The sequence below is a fragment of the Phlebotomus papatasi genome, chromosome 2 (assembly GCF_024763615.1).
Source record: "Phlebotomus papatasi isolate M1 chromosome 2, Ppap_2.1, whole genome shotgun sequence".
In the NCBI taxonomy this organism is placed as follows: Eukaryota; Metazoa; Arthropoda; class Insecta; order Diptera; family Psychodidae; genus Phlebotomus; species Phlebotomus papatasi.
In genome coordinates, this window is record NC_077223.1 from 53,103,029 (window position 1) to 53,123,878 (window position 20,850).

The following is a 20,850-nucleotide window of genomic DNA, read 5'->3' on the forward strand; positions in this document are numbered from 1 at the left end:
GTAGGGCACCTTTCAAAGTGGGACAACTTTGAAATTAGCATTTTTTACCAATTTTTAAATAAAATTGAGCATTATCGTGCTAAAATTTAGATTCTCAATTTATTTGTGCAGCTAAATTATATCACAATAAGGCTCAATTTTATTTAAAAATAGGTTAAAACCCCAATTTCAAAGGTGCCCCACTTCCCCCTACCTGCAGTTTAATTGAGTGGAATCTCCTGCACGTATGCAAATTTTCTGGGTATATAATGTGATTTCACGCAGTTTTCTCCGGTCCTGAAAATGTACACAATCCCGGAACCTCTTTATAATAAGAAAATAATTTTGAACCTTTTCTAATAACGGTTATTTCAATATTTATCGCCTGATTTGGGGTAATATTTGGTTTCGTTGGAAAGTTCTTAAAATCTCTTAGGGTGGAGTAACCACTTATCGCCACTTTTAGGAAAAACTGAAATTAATTTAATTATAACTTTTAAACCCTTATTATAAGGCAACATAAATTTGACACAAAGTTTCTTAGATATGTTGTCTATAGATAAATCAAACTAATAGTCCCTCAATTTAACGGTGGATTACTTAAAAAAATATATTTTTATTAAAAATTCAAAAATAACCACTTCTCGCCACCTACTTGAAAAGGCCCAAACTCAATTATTTTGGACAATATTATTAAAAAATATATTCAGCGATGGTTTTTCTTCCTGATATCCTTTTTATTACTCATATCATATGATGTTTCCTCGATTTAACTATAGGTGGCGAGAAGTGGGTCATTGGCGAGAAGGGGTGAAACCACCCTACAAGTGTGAAATGATTTCAAGCGGTTATGACTCAGCAATAAACAAAATTTTTTAAATTATAATTTTCTTCCTATAAGCTGGTTTTTGTCAATGTTTTAAGTTAATGACTATAATTGATTTAAATACGTAAACATGTATGATAACATATCACGTATCAATGCGCAGTGGACTTTTTCTCATTTTCGAATATGAAGTAATTAAGGCGAGCTTTTCGACTTTATGCAACGGTGTCATTGGATCATTACCTTTTACCGTTTTTTAAGTTCAGAGTCTAATTTTCTAGAAAGTGCATTTCTACTAAAATTTGGATCAAGTTCCAAATTTTAGTACAAATTAACCTTTTAACATTTTAAGGACGATTGGGCCATCGGTAATCCAAAAATGAAATTTTGCCAAATTTTTCTACGCAAAATAAAGCTATATTTTGCTATAAAAGTCAGAAAAAGTGATTTTTCAGACACGCTATTTTTGACTCTCTCGTCCTGAAAGGGTTAAGAATGAGTCTCCCAGAACCCTTTTATTAATTTTGCAAATCACAATCTTTTAAATAGTGTATTATCCTTAAAGGGTTAAGGGCGAGACACTTTCACTGACCGAAAAATCAAAATAAAAATATAACTGATGAACAAAATCAATAAATTTGAGCTTAAATATTTACTATATAGTAAATTGCTGGAGATTTTCAAAAAAATATCGCTGATTTCTACAACCTTCAACTACTTTACGATAACGTACAAACATTAAGAAAAAAATAATTTTAGTCAGGAAAAATTATTTTCTCCATGACACACGGGTGACCTAATCATCCTTAAAGGTTTAAGCTTCGAAAAGTTTTGATAAAAAAAAACAATACCCCTTTGATCTTTCTGATCTGAGTGAGATGTAATAGATCTAGTGCAGAAACGAATGCTAAAATAATCATAATTTCCATATTTTCAAAGTGGCTTTATAAAATGATATAAGAATGTAACTCTTCGGAACATAGGGGAAACTGGGGCACCAATAAACACGGGGTACCATCAAACATTAATTTTTATTTCTAAACTACTTGGACTATCTCGACCATTCATTCAGTGGACAAGCATCCCTATAGTGCCTATAAATTCCTGTCGGTCTTATACTCTGATATCCAATACCCGATTAAAAAATCGTAGTGTTTGGTGGTACCCCGTGTTTGGTGGTGTCCCAGTTTCCCCTAATAATCTTTTACAGGCACATTTGAAAGCACTCCTAGTTTGCAAATAGTAAAATAATAACAATTTATTGGTATTTTATAAGCAAATTTGTACCTAGATATTGCATTTAAATAAATAAAAATTCCAATTATAAAAGAATTTTTCAAATTATGTGGAAATATTTAATATTTATTCTCATTATTTTTTGCTCATAATTTTTATTCATAATATACAATCAATTAATTGTTTTCCAATGAATAAATAAATAAGTAAATTCACATCAAATTACTGGTTACATTGAAAATAGGTGTAATTATGAAGGAATCACACCGAATATTTAATTTAACCTATTCCTTACCATGGTATTATACATCATACGCAAATTGAGTGATTTTAGATGATTTATTCCTGGGCAATTGCGATCCGAATTGCTGTCGGGAATGAATTTTTTATTAACTTTAGTCTCTTAATTACTTGGGAAAAATAGTCAGACAGAGATGAAAATACGTTTTGTTATTGTTTTCTTGCTTCGCGGAAGGTCATGCAAAATCTTGCCCAAATGGCGGACGGAAAATTCGACATCCCGTCAAATTTGTTAAAATTGGTCTTTTTCCTCTTTTCAGATTGGAATTCTAAATGCCAATTTGTTTTCTTAGATAGTTCTAAAGCAATAGAATTTGCAATGAATTAATACAGAGAATTTAAATTCAGTGACCGTTAAGATATGTGTTTGACAGGGGCTCCCCGCGCCCTCATAATAGATAAAAAAAATCAAAAAAAAATCATCTATTAATCTGTATGAATCTGATTCCAAAATATGAACATTCTACCTCAAGTATTTCTGGTACATTGACTGAATGGGTTAAGAAACTCTTACTTACTGTTATTTTTATTTTAAGGTTTTTTTATTCCATTAATATTCGTTAACATTATGATAAGAAAATATAAAAGAATAGCATTATGGTTATGTTTGACGCAATTTGCTTATTTAACTTTTATATTTTGTTTCTTTCTTGGCGTGTTTAGCTAAAATGCTAACCTGTAAGCTGAGATTCTTTACATTTTTATTGCTAAGCATTATACTATACCATTTATTTACCATGTTTAGAAAGACTATAAAAACAAGAAGGTGAACAAAGAAATTATACAACAGGTTAGGAATTTTCTTTGAGTTCCTTTTATAAGTTAATTATAAAAGGCTATTTTTAGTACCAGAAAGCTTTTTACTGGAATTTTTTCAAAAGTCCATCTACTTGATTGAAAAATCTCCCGCCAAAAGGCACCACCCTAACGACTTCCTCCAAAGTATAAGGATTCTCACGCGAAGTGAAAAGGTTAATCAGTGATTTGCATGCAAAGACACCAAAAGTGGGAGTGTGACATTAAACTTGCGCGAGACATCAATTGTCTCAACTTGCCAATCTCTATTAAAACTAGGTCAAATGCTTTCTTAGGGTTTTTGTGCTACTTTCTTTCTTAGGGTGAAACTGTCATTTGGTGAATATTACATCAATTTCACTCACTTTTTCAATTTTCGTCTCATTTTCAAAGTAGTTTTATCACCTCTATCAGATCAATTTTCTTCAGTTAAATCGCGTGCATTTAAATGGAGCTCTATACTGAATAAACTCTTCAGTTTTTTTTTAAATCTCTTTCAACACAGCACTAAATTTACATAAAATTTCACGGTGGTTTACTTTCGTCCAAGACAATATGCCAATGGTCTTTAAGGTATACATAAAAAATATAGCTTTGCAGAGCTTTCGTGTGTTTCTCTCTGAACACCTCACGATGGACTGAAGGTAGATTTCTTGGGCAGGTTCCTCCGAAGTGAAAGTAAAAATTGCTTGATGGGGTTGTTTTTTTTTCTTTCCTGACACCTTCACGTGGATTTCCGTTCGATTGAATGGAACTTTGCGCCTTTCGAGCTCAAGGCTCCGAGGGAAATCACAAGGAGTGTGATTTTCTGGAGAGATTCCACCAAGGACAGTGTAATTAATTTTACTAGCCCTTCCGAGCAAGATCTTCCATCTGAAAATATGTGTCTGCATGAGCGAACTTAGCTAAATGCTGGACGATTGAAAATTAGATTTAAATATTGAGGACTATTAAAGTTACTCATTCTGCAACACACATTTTATCCACTTATTCTAATTCAATACAATTTTATACATCTTCATGTAATGCAGAACTTATGATTACGGCCATCGCCGTCTTAGCAAGGTCCAAAACAAAATAATGAATTTTTTCTTTTTCCGTGTATTCGACGGTTTAAATTTCCTTGAGTCCTGTCTTAAATTCAACATTTTCTGTTTCAGTTTAATTGTACCGTCGTTGCGGGTGACTTTGCACGTTTTTTCGCTATTTTTCAACTTTACCCTCTAAAAATGGACAGTTAAAGTGAAGGGAGGGGGGTGAATGGATAAAATTATTTGTATTCAGTTGTTAATGAATGGATTTTGTGCCACTAACATTAATTTTATAAAATTTTGCTATGTTAAAAAAAAATCAAGAAAAAAGGCTTGCACTTGGGATAAGGTGCGGGTGACTTTGCACTTTTTAATAAATTTTAAAAAATCAACAATTTCTGATAATAAACGACAATGAAGATCTTCACATCTAAGGGTAAGATGCACGAGATCTACAAGATGACGTGGTCGCCATCTTGATTTGACGTTTCTGTCCGCCATTTTGAATAACTGTCAAACCCTAAAACTGGTCCGATTTGGTTGAAATTTTAGTATGTTCTAGCTGATGTCAAGACCTTTCTAAAACGTATCTATGTTCCAGACTACGTCAGGTATTTACCTTGATACAGAGGCTCAAAGTTTAAAATTTTGTAATACTCATATTTTGGCGGTCTTTATTTTTTAATGTTAAATATTTGAAACCTAAACGAAATGCATCAGTAACCATTAAAAATAGTTGAGTCTTTAATTTTATATATTTATTTACTCTAACATAATTAAAAAAAAAATAAACGAATAGTGCATTTAATATATTTTTTATTTTTCATCTTTGCGAAAACAGTTTTTAAGATTCTCAAATAATGCGCTGTTATAAACAAAAACATTACTTTTCTTTTTGTTTGTTTGTTAAATCTCATCGCCTAACGATAGCGCTGTCTTTTTTGTGATGGTTTTGATAAAAGAAGCTCCCTGTAGTTCTGTATTCATGAAAATGTCAAAATTTTGAACTTTGAGCTGCTATATCCAGACAACCACTTGACCTAGGTCGGATTTTATATATGTTCTGAAAAGGCCTTGGCATCAGCTACAACATACTAAAATTTCAGCTCAATCAGATGAGACTTTTGTTTTGACAGTTATTCAAAATGGCGGACAGAAACGTCAAATCAAGATGGCGACCATACCATCTTGCAGATCTCGGTCATTTTATCTTAAGTTCCCACAAAATTGGATAATTTTCAGCCAAATACTTCAATAATAAAGCTTTAGAAAGACCATTATATGCAATTTTATAACATAAATCATGCGGTCTTATGAAGATAATAGGGAAAAAAATATTTTAATAAAAATAATCAACAAAATCGAAGTGGATTATTCTAGCCAGATAAATTTAGATTGGATTTGGGCAATTTGCTACTCTGAAATCGATTTTGGAATTGCACCTTCAGATAACTTTTTCACGGAGTCGGTTTTTGACAAAATACCTATATTTGCATTTCATTGACTGTTACTGAAACTACAAGTATCCTTTTGAGGATCATTGTACCTTACTTGGTACATAACATATCCCTATATACTTTGACATGGTAGACCGGATTGGCGAACACTATCAATAAGTGCTAGAATTTATGAAAGTCTTACGGACAGCAGAGTGCAAAGTCACCCCCCGAGTGCAAAGTCACTGGCAACGACGGTACTACTTTTTTTTAGCTGTAAGGAGCTAACGAATCTGGTTTTAATTGACGTTTTCATTCTCAGAATTGAAAAATAATAGTCTAGTCTAGACTATTTTTTTGTCCATATCTCTTAATTTGTATACTGCGTACATTATTCTAAGTATAAAAAATGTGACTGTATATATTCAAGCTTCTATTCAGCCAATTTTTTGAATATTGCTTATTTAAAACATACAGCATTTTTTCCTTTTATTAACACAAAAATTTTATGTTTTGAAAATCATACCTGCCCGAAACTGATACATCCTCCCGTCAATTCGACAAGTCGGTTTATTAAATGTATCCAATATTCATTTTCCTTTTTTTTTTAAATTTTTTTTACAGTATGTATTTAATATAAAATCTCAAATAATTCTTTGCACACTCTAATTAAAAACTTACTATTTAATGAATTATTTAAATGTGAAAGAATTCACATGAAAATAGATAATAATAGATTTTCTGAAGATTTAAAAAACAAATTGTTACAAGACTATTAATAAAATTACTTGAAAATAATAAGAATCTGACACATTTTCACAATCTTCAAAAATTTTAATGCTAAAGTACACAGATTATTTTTGATACATTGGTTATAGAATTGGTCGTCTCCCAAAAAGTGCTTAAACGAGTTCTTAATACTATAAGAAACTTCAGAAGGGGTCGTTACACTGACCAACCACTGGACTTAAGAATTGACACGCGGTGTGAACAATGCGACAACCTTGAGGAAGGAAAAGGGGGAAGATTTCGATCCAAAAGCTCACAAGACTTCCCAATGCATCGCCCTTGGAGCCAAACAATCGCTCACACTCACGCAAATTACAACGTCCAAGAATTGGGTCAGAGTTGTGCTTGAGGAACATTTCTCATTTATTTACATACCATATCAGTGTGATTCCGCGTGTTTCCATGTAGCTTCTACCTTTTATCACTAACCGCAGAGCTTTTTTTCAGAAGGGTGAGTGTTGTATTATAAACTTTTATGAGCACAAAAAAAATCCAAAACAGAGAGAAACGAAATATTTTGTTAATTATTACTTGATGCCTGTGTTTCAAGGGTAAGCAATATTTATGTAATACGGAAGATGGTATATACCCACAGTTATGAGCATGAGAAGACGAAAAGATTGTATGCTTCATATAGTTTCAATTTTATGACATCATTCTGAAATAGGGGGAAGTGGGGCACCTTTGAAAGTGGGGTACCTTTGAAATTGGGATTTTTCACCTATTTTTAAATAAAATTGACCCTTATCGTAATATAGTTTAGTTGCACAAATAGATTGAGAAGCTAAATTACATTATGATATGGCTCAGTTCCACTTAAACATAGGAGAAAAATCCCAATTTTAAAGCTGCTCATCTTTCAAAGATGCCCCACTTCCTCCTACACAGATTTTGAGCGATGAGATAATTTTACCCAACATCGTCTTAGATTTTTTCAAACATGATAAGATACTTTATTTAAAATACTTTCATTTTAATAGAAGACTGATTTTACTATAAAATACAAGTACAGCTATTGACCTCAATAACAAATTAAACAATATTTTTGCTGAAACTAAAATAGAAATCAATAACTATAGGTAGTTACCTAAAATACCTAGTTTAAATAAACTTTAATTTGAGATATTTTTTTTCCTTCACTGTCTACCTTTTTTTCTTCCAAAACGATGCTTTTAAGGTTATCTTTAAAACAGCTCTTATATATGCGGTTTCTTTTGGTTTATTTCATTTCGAATAAATTTTTGGAATTCTTTAACCCTTTAATGACGAGACACTTTTTACGGACTGAAAATCAACAATAAAAATTAAACTGAGAAACATAATCAATGATAAGTCTTACATCTAACCTTGGAAAGTCCAACAGAGTCTGATTCGGTGTATTTTGTGCTTCTATGAACGATAGGGACAAAAATAGCCCAAAAATTTAAGTAATTTTTCTGACAATACCAATGAATAATATTTTGCGCTTTAATGAAAAAGGGACAGATAATCCTAACCGGCTTATGTAGGTGAGATTCTTAACGTGAGCTAACTCGGAGTGCATGCAAATTCGATTTAGAGCTGAAGTTGGGAGACGTCATTCAGTTATCTTGAATCAAATTCGTGAAATTATACAAATTTTGTATTTAAACCAAAATATCAAGGATTTGGATGAACTGGCACAAAAGTAATATATGGGTGAAATGTAGACCAGAATGTTCTCTATAATTTTCCCATAGAACATGATCTCATCGATTACTCAGAAGTCAAGATAAGCGAGGTTTTTTGTTTCTTAACTCGTTTTTTCATCCAGAGTTCCCCAAGTAGTCATTTGTTGAACTCCAACTATATCAAAGAATTGTTGTATTTTGTGGGACTTTCCATTTAAACCCCTATTTTAAGTGTCTTGGTGGAGTAGAGGCAGTCAAATTGGCATCTGAGTGATTTCAAAGCGTTATTATGGGAAAAATCAATTTTTTCACACTTAAACGGCAAACTCGGAGTGATAGCGTAGTCTGAGTGGAAAATGATGTATGGACGAAATGTAGAGACAAATGTGCTCTACAATTATGCCGAAGTAATCATCAAAATCGGTTCAGCGACAGTCGAGATAATTGAGGTTATGTGATATTGAAATTGGTTTTTCGACTGTGGCGCCCCTGGTGTTGGTCCCATGAAGTTCAAATATTCTAGAAAGTTGTAGCATTTGGTGAGATCTTTCGTTTAAGCCCTCACTCATCAAAATCGGTCAAATACAACCGGAGATATGATTTTTTGAATTTTGTGAACTTTGACCCCTCATATCTCCGGTTCTATTATAACCACAGCGCACTTACGCACCATTTTGGAAACGTCCTAGACTGGGCTACAACATACTAAAATTTCATTAACTTGCACAAAGGAATTTTTGAGAAAAATGATTTTGAATTTCGATGAATTTTGACGCTATCGCAGCGCCACCTGTGGGGACTTTTTGAACTTCCATCTGAAAGTGCTCATCGAGACGAAACCAAAAAGGTAAAATTTAGGTCGCTATGTTAATTAGAACCGGAGATAGAGGCCGGTCAATGTTCGAACTTTGACCCCTTATAGCTCGGGTCAGGGGTTATGGATCGACTTAAGGTTTTTTTTTGTTTGATAGGTATAATCAACGGCTACAACATACTAAAATTTCAGCCTGATTGCATAAGGAACTTTTGAGTTATTTAACTTTTAAGATTTAAAAATTTTCTTTTTAATAATAGCGCCCCTAGCGGTAGTTTTACGAACTTGCGATGTTAGAAGGGGAAGTGGCATTTCACGAGAGCTTTCCAAAAAGCCCCCATTTTTTTAATTCTGATAATTAGAACCGGAGTTATGGCCATTTTAAGAATTTTTTTTGGACCCTTGTAGCTCGGGTCAGGGGGGTCGGGGGACCTTAAGTTTGGTATTGATGGAAAGCCCTAAGGCCCAGCTATAACATTCTAAAATTTGAGCCCGATCGATGCCATAGGGGCGGAGCCATTAAGAAAACAAAAAAAGGTGGGTATTCAAAATGGCGGAAGGAGGGGTGGGGGGTCAATGCACCAAGTTGCAATTTTCATACGATATATAACCTTTTCCGAAAACCGCAAGTCGATATCTCTTTTAGTTTAGGAGCTATTAAGCTCCAAAGAGCGGCCGGACGGACGGACGGACGGGAACGGTTTTTAGCCATCCGTATATTCGTGATCAGGAAGTGTCAAAACACATTCTGGCAAAGTTTGGGGCCAATCGGAGGACATGAGATTTTGTTAGGATTATAGTAGGTGAGATTGTTAAGAATCTCACCTAATATTACATATGAGTATTGTAGTTTTTATTGCCAAAAGGGTTTTGCTTAAAAAGAATTGGAAGTATAAAAAATAAATAAAATCAGTGATTTGAGAATTTAAAAATTCGCCATTTTTTAGCTTAAATATTTACTACATAGCAAATAGCTAGAGACTTGCAAAAAATACTCTAGATTCCTTCAACCTCCTACTTTTCAATTATGTACAGACATAAGAAAAAAATAACCTTAGGTTAGTCAGGAAAAATTATTTTCTTTATGGGATACAGGTGTTCCAATCGTCCTTATAGGGTTAAGTCCAAACTTTAAGGCGAACATTTCGTCCATAGAAACATTACTAAAAAAACAGTATTCGGTTTACCTGGTTTATCAATTTGGTCAAAGTTGTATTTAATTAATAGACCTTGAAATTTTTAACTTGACTGACATGATTGTATTGTTTAAATGTTATTTTGTATTTGCGTATGTTATTTATCGTCCTAGGGACTAAATGGAAAAAGTTACTGACTTTGAAAATAATTTCAACGACCTTTTTGATTTTCAGACGAAAAAAATTTATGCTAAAAAACATCATTAGACCTGCCTCAATTGGCTCGAAACCATTTGATAAGCATATTTTTTTTTCATTTCTTGAAGTATTAATATCAAAAAAATCTTCGAGAAGAGGAGTGGCATCTGTCTGTCAAAATCTCGAAAGGGCCACAATCCTGAAACCCAAAATCTCGGATAGTAAAAATCCTAAAAGAATGTAAAACAGAAGATAATCTTGAAACTAATTTATTCCAAAACACAGAAAATTTCCCTTTGCTTCCAGCAAGTTCCAATTTGGATTTGAAATTTTGAATTTTCAAAATTCAAAATTTCGAAAGCCTATGATAAAAAGTATCACATGTGATGAAACATAATAAAAATACAGCGTCTCTGCCCAAAACACTTCAGGAGCACAGAACAAGCACTTTTTACGGGGAAAACGATCATGGGGGATCTATATATGATCAGCAGATTCTTCCAATACAAGAACATTAAAATGATTAAACATTCTAATCTAATACCAAATAAAGTGTCTCGATACAATAAATAATAATAATAGGTTTGTCCAAAAAATTAATCAGAAAAAAAATCTGTCATTAACAAACTATTCATGCTCCAGCTACTTGTACCACTCCCACTTCAGGATATTATATGACAAACCATTGTTTATGCAAAAAAGTGCAAATTTCTAACATTTCTATAAAAAAGTATTCTAAAAAAGTTATAACTTAACTGGACACTCTTAACCCTCTAACGGTGGTTTCTTTAATATGCGAAAAAAGTTCTAAAACAATGTTGTCTAGGATAATGGTCCAATAAAGTCGAAAAAACCATCCATTCTTCATTATCTCTTTTAGTTTAGGCGCTAGATAAGAAAATATAAAAAATTTTTTGAAACTCGTTTTGCTTCTAAAATTCACATTTTTAGTTTTTTCAATTTTTTTAAATAACATATACAACGTAGAATGACATATCTTTTAGTAAAAAATAAATTTATTTTAGTCAGATAACTTTAAATCGGTATTTTTATGGAAATTGGAAATGAGTTTTTTTGCACAAATATTTTTTGTTGCTTTTTCTCTGACCTGTCACACAAAACTGGGAATAGCAACAAAATGAAGAATCAAAATGAGTTCAAACTTTCACGAGATGTTTATAAGACTATTACCGAGGACACTATAGCACTTTTAAATAAATAAAACCTTTATTGTCACTGTAAATGTGATTTTTGCGAAGACCGCCTGGAGGCGCTCTTACCCGTTAGAGGGTTAAATCATATAAAATTGGGGTGTCACAAGGGTTATAGTACTCCTCGAGAGCTTTCCAGAACACCTAAATTTTTAGAAATTCCTATAAATAGAACCGGAGATATGGCCACTTGAAAATTCAATTTTTGACCCCTTCTACTAGCTCAGGTCAGGGGAGTCGAAGTACCTTAAGCTTGTTACTGATCGAAAGCTCTTAGGCCCATCTATAACATAGTAAAATTTGAGATCGATGGATGCCATAGGGGCTGAGTTATTGGAAAAAAAAATTTGGGGGCATTCCAAAATGGCGGAAGTGGAAGGGAGTGGGGGGTGGGGTGTGGATCTGACATCACCTACTTCTAGTCACCCATCGACATTTAACCTTTTGCCGATAACCGCTTGTCCATTGTCGATAGTGGTTGTACTACGGACGGACGGACGATTTTTCCGATTTTCGGCGCATATGAGTGTCAAAACGTGTAAATCCAAAATTTGGGCCCAATCTGACGATGTCGCATGTCACCTGTGACCACAAAAGCTGAGATTGTAAAGAATCACAGCTAAAAACGAAGAAAAATATTAGTTACAGTAGACTCTCTAAAATTCGGGCATATGGGACCGAAATGTTAGCCGAATTAGACAGAAATTCAAACTTTTCAAACTTTTTGAAGTGTAACGATTTTTTTTATTAATGTGCATATAGATATTGAGTTTACACAGTCATATATAACGTAAATTGCATAAAATCCCTCAATAATGCAAAATCACATCAAAACTAAGACAAACCATGCCAAATTTGAGCATATTTGCTTCATTTGATAATCATAATCAAACTTGAAAAGTGACATCAAACTTTTTTCAAATGTAACCGCTGCCCGAATTAAAAAGTAGCCCGATTTTAAAAGAGCCGAATTAGCGAGAATCTACTGTACTTCACCACAGCTAAATAAGACTGAAGTAAACACGAAGTTCTGTGATATATTTCATAAGCAATCGCTCACACTCGAGTTTCAACAAAGCAATTTTAACTCAAGTCATATTCAAAATTTAACGAATTTAGCGTTAAAATCATTCAAAAAGAACAAATATTTAGATAAAATTCATTATTCATCAAATACTGGAATAAAAATCCATCATTTTAATTAATTTATTTTTAGTGTCCAATTTTACCCTCAAAGTGTCCAAATTTAGAAACTGTCCAAAATTATGAGCTCTTACTCTAAATGCAAAACGCCATATCCCAGGTTCTATTTGACCGATTTTGATGAGTGAGGGCGCAAATGTAATCGCTCACAAAGTGTTTCAACTTCTTAAGAACATTTGATCTTCGTAAGATCAACGGTAGGGGCGCCACAGTCGAACAAAAGAATCATTTTCACGCAATCTCATTCAAAGACAAAAATTCACTCATTCTTTGATACTGTTGTATGGTACTGTACAGTACTACAGTTTTCTATTCAAAATTCGTGAGGCAGTTTTGATTAAAAAAAAAAAAAGATTGGAAAAGTAAAAAAAGAACTTTGTTAAAATCTTTTTATTATACTTTCTGTTTTACAGCAGTCTCTCTTAATGTTACACCCGAAGAGGTGGTTTCGTCAACAAGTAAATCAGGCCCTAAACCGGTTCGTAAGCGTGCTCTATCCAAGGATGAAGACGTGACGAAGCCCAAGAGACGACGTCGCGGACGCAAACCAATGGCAGCCAAAGCGGCTGACAAGGGGGCAGTGAAGCGAAAAAAGGGTCGGCCACGATTGAAGCCGCTAAGAGAGGAGGGTGGATTACAGTCACCTGCCACGGACACCACCTGTAGTACGCCCCGTTTCCGTGGTCCCTACGTTCAGGTGAGAGGCAACGGGGTGGCGTGCGTGATCAATACGCCGCAAACGGAGGAAGATGGTGAAAGGGTAAGGGGCGTCTCCATAGTCATGCTAGCAACGAGAGGCGCAAGATTCGGGGATTGCATGTCAGTACACTGAGCACAAAGTACGATGCAGACACCACAGATGCCACTTGGATGTAGGGATCTGCGCACGGAATGATCTTGCGCGCTGGGCGTAAGGGGGAGGGAGGGTTTGCGACTTTTGATTTTTTCGACTTTTGCGCGCAAGATTTACTGTTTGCGCGCAATTTCTTAGGCGCAAGTTCTATTTTTGCGCGCAAACTTTTTTACTCGAAAAACATTTTATTTGAGACTGAAGAAGGTAATACCAACCAAGAAAAGGGCTTCAGTTCCCGGTTTCCAGAAAAAGCGTTTAGTTTCTCTGTGGATTCGTCCTTCTTTACACAGTATATTTTGTTCCGAAAAAATAGGTATTAGGGAATGGTTTCACGAAATATTTTTTGTTACTGGTATATACCTTATGTATAAATCGCCCTTCACATTAACATTTTCCTTAATATTGTCCCTCAATCTGAATTACATCTGAAACGTATGACTTTTTTCCTAACTAAGGAAGTATTCATTGGTTTTGTCAGAAAAATTTCTTAAATTTTTCAGCTATTTTTGTCTCTATCGTCCATAGAGGTACCAAAAATACTGAATTTAGACAATGTTATGTATAAAATTCGCTCAGCTTAAACAGAAAACGGTTAAATTGTGCATAAAACTTTCAATTCTTAAGCATAAAAGATTAATTAATCATTTTGCTGAAGCATGAAATGGATAGTTAAACAGTCTCTGCTTGAGCAGTGTATTTTACCAAAATCTTTACCATTTTATGATTAAGCTGTGCGAGTTTTATTCACTATCCTAATTATTTTATACTAAGGTTGCATAAGTTTGGCACACAATTTAGATTTTTTAAGCAGATTTGTGCACAATTTCGACTGTACTACGTTTTCTGGTTGTTTCTGGAAAATTTTTCAAATCTATCTAAAAATTTCTAAAATAAGGTATTCTATTAATAAAATTATCCCAGAGGGTTTCTAGAATTGATCATACGGAATTTCTCAAATTAGTCCTAATGCTACTCCCACAACTTTTAAATTTAGAGAAATTCAATCGATTAAAATTTTACCTCTTACATTTTCACACTGGTATTGTCTACATATAATTGTCTTTTTTGCCAAGTTCTATTGATTTATTTCTTTCTGAAAGAGTAAGAATTAATATTTCGATTAAAAACAGAGCTCTAACATGTTTCTTGCGGACAGATAAAATCAAGTAGGGGAGACCTGGGATGTTTGGGCCATTTTTATCGCGTTTTCTCTTTGAAATATTATTCCAAGGGGCCAGTAAACTGTTTTAAAATTTTTATTGCCCATAGAATACCCATAAGTATTTAATTTAATAAAAGGATTCGATGGAGCTCAGAAAATAAATGGACTTACTTGGAAGAGGGGAATGTTGAATGCGTAATTTTGTCCCTAACATCCTCGATCTTGGGCACGGAGGGACAAGAATAAGGATATACGTGGCGCGGTTTTTCTGGCATAAAATTTGGAATTTCTTGGAAAAAGGGTATTTTGCAAAAGCATATCGTTGTCGCTCTTACTTTGACAGTCAAACGATCTACGCGTCACCCTTGGCTCCACCTAAGATTTCATAGAAAGTGAAGTGACCAAATATCCCCTCGTGTATTTTTGTTATTTAAAATGTTAAAAAATAGAGCATAATCTTTGTAACTTTTTTCCAAAACATTTTCCAAAAATACTTTGTAAGCTAATGAGAACAAAATTTTGTTCATTTATAGTTAGTATAAAACACAAAGAGGAAAACTGCAATATCAGAAACCTACTATTTTGTTTAATTTTTAAAGAATTGTTTATAGAATCCAAGCAATAAAACTGAGAATATCCATTATTCTTATCAAGATAGATCTAAATGCTGCCCTTGATTGCGTAGTGCATTAGTTCAATTAATTTTAATAATTAAAGAAAAATCCACCGTGTCTTAAACTACCCTGTTCGTAACATCTCCGGTCTCCCATATTTATTTATAAAAACTGTCGACATAAATTTCTATCTTCAGATTTTCTAAAATCAAGTCCAGTTTTTAGGTGTTATTCCTTCTAATCACACCTATCCAAAATTAATGAACTTTGAATCTTATTTATTATAGATTGATATTGAGTTTTAGCATCAGATTTTTTTTTAAATAAGTGAATTATATAATAAATCTCTTCTTATCCGCTATAGAATTGATTTCATCATCATCATCATTTTCAACCATTTATCGCTATCGGGGCGCGAGTCGGACTGATTTTAAAAATAATATATTAAATTAATAATAATATTAATATTATTATTATTCATCTCAATATGAAAAAAATGTAAAAGATAAATGCTGCACGCATGAAAATTTTTGCTGCTGCGCGCATAAAATATACTTTGCGCGCTGCGTCGAAAAAAACAGCTTGCGCGCATTCCGTGCGCAGATCCCTACTTGGATGTGCGTCTTTTGCAAATTTGGACCGCACAAAATGGGCCTCGGGGATCTCTTTGGGCCACATACAGTATCCACAACTTGCGGAGACTTCCAGCTGAGTCAGGTGGAACCATCGATGGATGACTTCAAGAGTAAACGCACGAAAAGCACAATGATTCAACGTAATCCGAATTCTCTGCCTGTTGTGGCTGCACAGACAGCTAATGCTGATTCTGGAGCCTCCACGGTAAGTCTATAATATTTTTTAATGAAAGTCTTTTATGGTATTAATGCTTTTTTGAAAGGTACAAAAATTCTTCTAATTGTTCCAAACCTTTTTGTTTGAATTATATAAAAACTTGATCCCTTCCTTATTCTACGAAAAGTTCTTTTATTCAATTATTAAAATTTTCCTTAAGAGGTATACAAAGAACGAAATTCTAAAGAGATTTCCGCAGACTAATAATAATTTATTGTTTGGTGTGCTGATCACAAAAATTATTTTCCCATCATAATTACTGAAAATTTATTTATTTTTTTTTTGTTTTTGATGTTATGTTTTATATTTTTAATCATAATCTCTGATAAGCAGAATTAGGAAAAATTGTAGGGGCATTGAAAACGTAAAAAGTTATGGTCCACGAGGGTCAAAAACTCTGTTTTTTTTTATTTCACAAAAAATCTTGAAGTGAGATTAAAAAAAAATCTAATGTAAGAAACTAAACCAGATATTTAGGTGCTTTCTTCCACAGATCATAAGATAGGGGAGACTGGGGCAAAACTTGTCAAAACGCATATTTAATTTTTTCACGAGCTCTGAGAAAACTTAAACGTATAATGAGCATATCCTTATAGGAAATTTACAGCTCTACAACATTACAGAAGACTTTATGTAAATTTATGGAAGGATTATCCTCGATTCCCTTGAGACTTTGTAAGTTTAACCCTCTATCAGTATTTCAAGTTGCACAATCCGAGAGTTGCACGCATTCCGAGGTCACCTGTAAAGAATCTCGGCTCCCATAAGCTTATCTGGGCTTATCACTGGTCATTTTAAATAGTCTGAGTAGGGAAGGCCAACAAAAGAAAGTCAAGTTCATTAAAATCAGTTAATAAACATTAGAGATAGAGTTCGGTTCATATGGATATAGTAAGGGTCGGGGTACAATGGGTTGGAGTAGAGACGGATGGGACCCATCGTTAGAAAAATCTTGATCTCAGATATAATATAAACTAAAATTTTGTAATAATTGCTTCAGAAACACCAAAAATGCAGTCCGGTCATGACATTTTTGGTTATAGCTCGGGTCAGGGAACATCGAGGGAGGAGTGCGACCCACTGTTGGAAAGGTCTCGACCTCAGCTACAATATACTAAAATTTAAAGAAAAAAGCATCGTCTAGTTTTCGAAATAGTTGAGATCGATTAATCGAAAATCGAGTTTTCGATTAATCGGACTTTCTATTAACCCTCTAACGGTGTTTTCTTTAATATGCGTAAAAAAGTTCTAAAACAATGTTTTCTAGGATAATTATGATCCAATAAAGTCGAAAAAGCCATTCATTCTTCATTATCTCTTTTAGTTTAAAAAATAAATTTATTTTAGTCAGATAACTTTAAATCGGTACTTTTATAGAAATGGGAAATGAGTTTTTTTGCACAAATATTTTTGTTGCTTTTTCTCTGACCTGTCACACAAAACTGGAAATAGCAAAAAACGAAGAGTCAAAATGAGTTCAAACTTTCAAGAGATGTTTATAAGACTATTACCGAGGACAGTATAGCACTTTTAAATAAATAAAACCTTTATTGTCGCTGTAAATGTGATTTTTGTGAAGACCGCCTGGAGGCGGTCTTACCCGTTAGAGGGTTAATAGACCTTTTATTTATCAAAGGGGTGGCAAAGCGTCCGAGGCTTTGCGAGCTTCTCGAACTCCCGAGAAGGACCTCTGTCTTATATACCTTTTCGCAAATTTTTCTGGTGTATATAAAATTATGGTCGAATTTAATTTGTCTATAAATCACGACAAAACTATCTTGAAGTTGAAAATTGTTCAAGAAGAGGGTTTCAAAAATTTTTAACCTTTTAAATTAATCAATTAATTGAACATATCGGGTGAAAATTAGGTTTTTAACCCTAAATAATTTAAGATGGTGAATTTTTCGGTGATAGGTGTCTAAGGACGAAATGTTCAGCTGATGGACTACCTCCAAAACATATCTAAGAATTAACGAAACTTTCAAAAAAGTCCAAATTTAACCAAATCCGTTGAAAATTAGGTCCTCCAGGCTGGTTGACTTTTGACCTTGAATAATTCAAGATGGCGAGTTGTCCGGTGATAGGTGTGTAAAGACGAAATATTCACGTGGACTACCTCCAAAACATATCCAAAATGAAAGAAATCGCCAGGGCCAATTTTTTGCAAAGTTAGAAAAAACTCATTTTTTACCTATTTTTGAGGGTTAGGGCACACATGAAAGGAGAGGGAGAAAAAATAAAGAGGTTGGGTTCGAGATAATGTCATTTGAGGAGGGGTCATCGAAGACCGGAAGTTGATATCTCTTACCGTTTAAATTTTATATGGGTCAAAAGACTGAAAAAGTGCGAAAATCAGTATTTTTAAAATAGAGCTATTACCGTTACTTTCCCGATCCATCACTGATTATGACCGATGCAGTCGGGTTCAGAATTACAAGGTCTTTCAAAAAAAATCCAAATTTAACCAAATACGTAGAAAATTAGGCCCTCCAGGCTGGTTGACCTTTGATCTTAAATAATTTAAGATGGCGAATTTTCCAGTAATGGGTATCTAAGGACGAAATGTTCAGCTGGACTACTTTGAAAGTGATTGAACAGAGTTCTGTTCGCTTGGTACGTAATCCCAAGAATTGTGTTTATGCACAGAGAGCGACAATCAGAACAAGTGATTCCCAACCACAATTTTAACCCAAGTAGAGACAGCTGGACTACCTTCAAAACATTACCAAAAATGAACGAAATCGCCAGGGCCAATTTTTCACAAAGTCAAAAAACATGTTTTTCGAGGGGATAAAAGGGGTGGGGGTAATTTGGGTAAGTTAGTTCGATAGAGAATGTTGACTTGTGGGGGAGGGGGGGTCATCGAAAACCGGAAGACAGTATCTCTTACCCCTCTTACCGTTTGGCAGCTAGGATGGACAGAAGTTGAAAAAAAACACGATTGTTAAAACTTCTCTTTCTTGAAGTTCGAGCAGTTAATAATATTGAAATTGGTGAGATCCCGAAGAATTTTATCTTAATGTCCACGTTTTGTTAACTGATCAGTAAAGCTTTTTCTATTGCCAAATTTCTCTCAAATAAAATTTTGTAGATAGTGAAATTCACAGAAAATCGTAGTAGTTTATTTTAATAAAAAAATGTTTTTTTCAATGCAGTTAAAAATTCATGAGTGTGAAGTGTTGAAACGTTTATTGAAATTCTGAAGAAAAGTGTTTATAACGAAGTATCCAATGGGTCCATCTGATTTATATCAACTCAGAATGTAAGCATATATAACACAAATACTTTTCGTAGTTCAACTTTAACACTAATGGTGAAAATACATATTAAATCTAAATCGTTAACTTTAATGCACCTTTGTGGGAATATAAATGTAAAAATGTTTAAATTATAATCTAAGCAAAAAGTTTTTTTTAAGTACAAAAAGGTTAAAATTTAATAAAATTGAAAAATATGCATTTTAAGTTTCTAATATTTCTAATATTGTACTAATTTTTAAAGACAAAGTAATATACTGATATATGCATCCACAAGAGAAATAATTTATTGGACTTCAGGCAGTAGATTACAATTAATAAATAGATACTTTTCTTTAATTATTTCAATTTTCAAGAAGTGCATTATAAAATACTACTATTAATACTTTGATTTTTCAATTCTAAAGTGCTAAAATAATTAAAAAGATATATAAAGGAGTGGAATTAAATGGGACATGGCATTACATGGGTCATCTACCTTACTTAGTGTATATATTTAAGTGATTTAAGTGTAGTATTTTTGTATATTTTTGCACTCCGGGATATAAAAATTGGATGAAAATTAATATTTTCATGTCGTTTGATCCAACTACTGTCCTGCTTTGAGCAATATTCGTTTGTGTCTTTGCTAAAGTTGCTGAGTTGTATCAGATGTCTCATGCAACCATTTAATCTTGTTCCTGCTTTTTTGTCACCTTTTCCTCTTTCTACACACTTTCACCCTTTTCTGGCGCCAAAAGGTGGGTGAATGCCCAATGGGAGTATTCCCTGAAAAGTTCCCCGATGAGTTTGGTGGGAGACAGAGTGGCGAAAGAGGATGTTGGCACTCTCCTAAAGTGTCTCGACGTCTCGCGGCGATGCATTTCCCAACTCTGGCGCCAACCAAGCTGGAATTCCTTGGCGACAGCAAAAAGGACCCCATTGACTGTGAATCATTGACTTTTGAGAGAAAGGCATCTCCCATTAATCACAGTGTTTTTGATTCTCGTACCCTTTTTCAAATGCATTAAAAGTCAATTAAGAGATTGTCTATATGGAATTCGATCCTTGAGGGAGGGTAATTTGTGGAATTGGATGGGATTGTTAGCAGATGGCAAAGTGCAACAGATAAAATCTTAGTCTTTTTAACAAAGAATTTCTGATATTAGGAATATACTTTACAAATACTTTCCAGAATAATTATTATTTCTGTTAATTAACGTTTTTTTTTTACTTTAATGAATTTCCACCCTATTTTGTAATCCAAACTGCATTGAATTGGTTCAATTTTATAACTGTGAAATCTGCGACAAGCCCTCAATCAAGAGAACATAAAAATCTCATAAGAACTTTCTTACTCCTGAGATTGAGGAACAAATGAGGTGGCACTACAGCCCATTCATTCCGGACACATCCGCGTTCCCTAATGAAGTCGACAGTAACTATTTTACAGGAATTTCTTGGAGGTTTGCTCGTGTTGAAAACGCGGTGTAATTAGCACGTATTTGTAGAGACCACGTGGGATAGAAC

The 20,850-nt window shown here is 33.7% G+C and overlaps 3 protein-coding genes across 3 annotated transcripts in view; 2 read left to right on the forward strand and 1 right to left on the reverse strand.

The window, feature by feature from the left end:
• LOC129801645 (uncharacterized) overlaps positions 1-3,776 on the reverse strand; it is a 21,061-nt gene extending 17,285 nt beyond the window's left edge. Inside the window, exon 1 of the mRNA XM_055846892.1 lies at positions 3,502-3,776. Coding sequence (XP_055702867.1) covers positions 3,502-3,521 — 20 coding nt within the window. The 5' untranslated portion in view covers positions 3,522-3,776. The remainder of the gene's footprint in view (positions 1-3,501) is intronic.
• Positions 1-13,471, forward strand: part of LOC129801652 (uncharacterized) — a 21,288-nt gene extending 7,817 nt beyond the window's left edge. The window contains exon 2 of the mRNA XM_055846905.1: positions 13,017-13,471. Within this exon, the coding sequence (XP_055702880.1) occupies positions 13,017-13,435 (419 nt within the window). The 3' untranslated portion in view covers positions 13,436-13,471. The remainder of the gene's footprint in view (positions 1-13,016) is intronic.
• Positions 13,472-15,847: 2,376 nt separating this feature from the next.
• Positions 15,848-20,850, forward strand: part of LOC129801642 (protein prickle-like) — a 184,484-nt gene continuing 179,481 nt past the window's right edge. The window contains exon 1 of the mRNA XM_055846886.1: positions 15,848-16,072. The gene's annotated coding sequence lies outside the window, so the exon portion shown is untranslated. The remainder of the gene's footprint in view (positions 16,073-20,850) is intronic.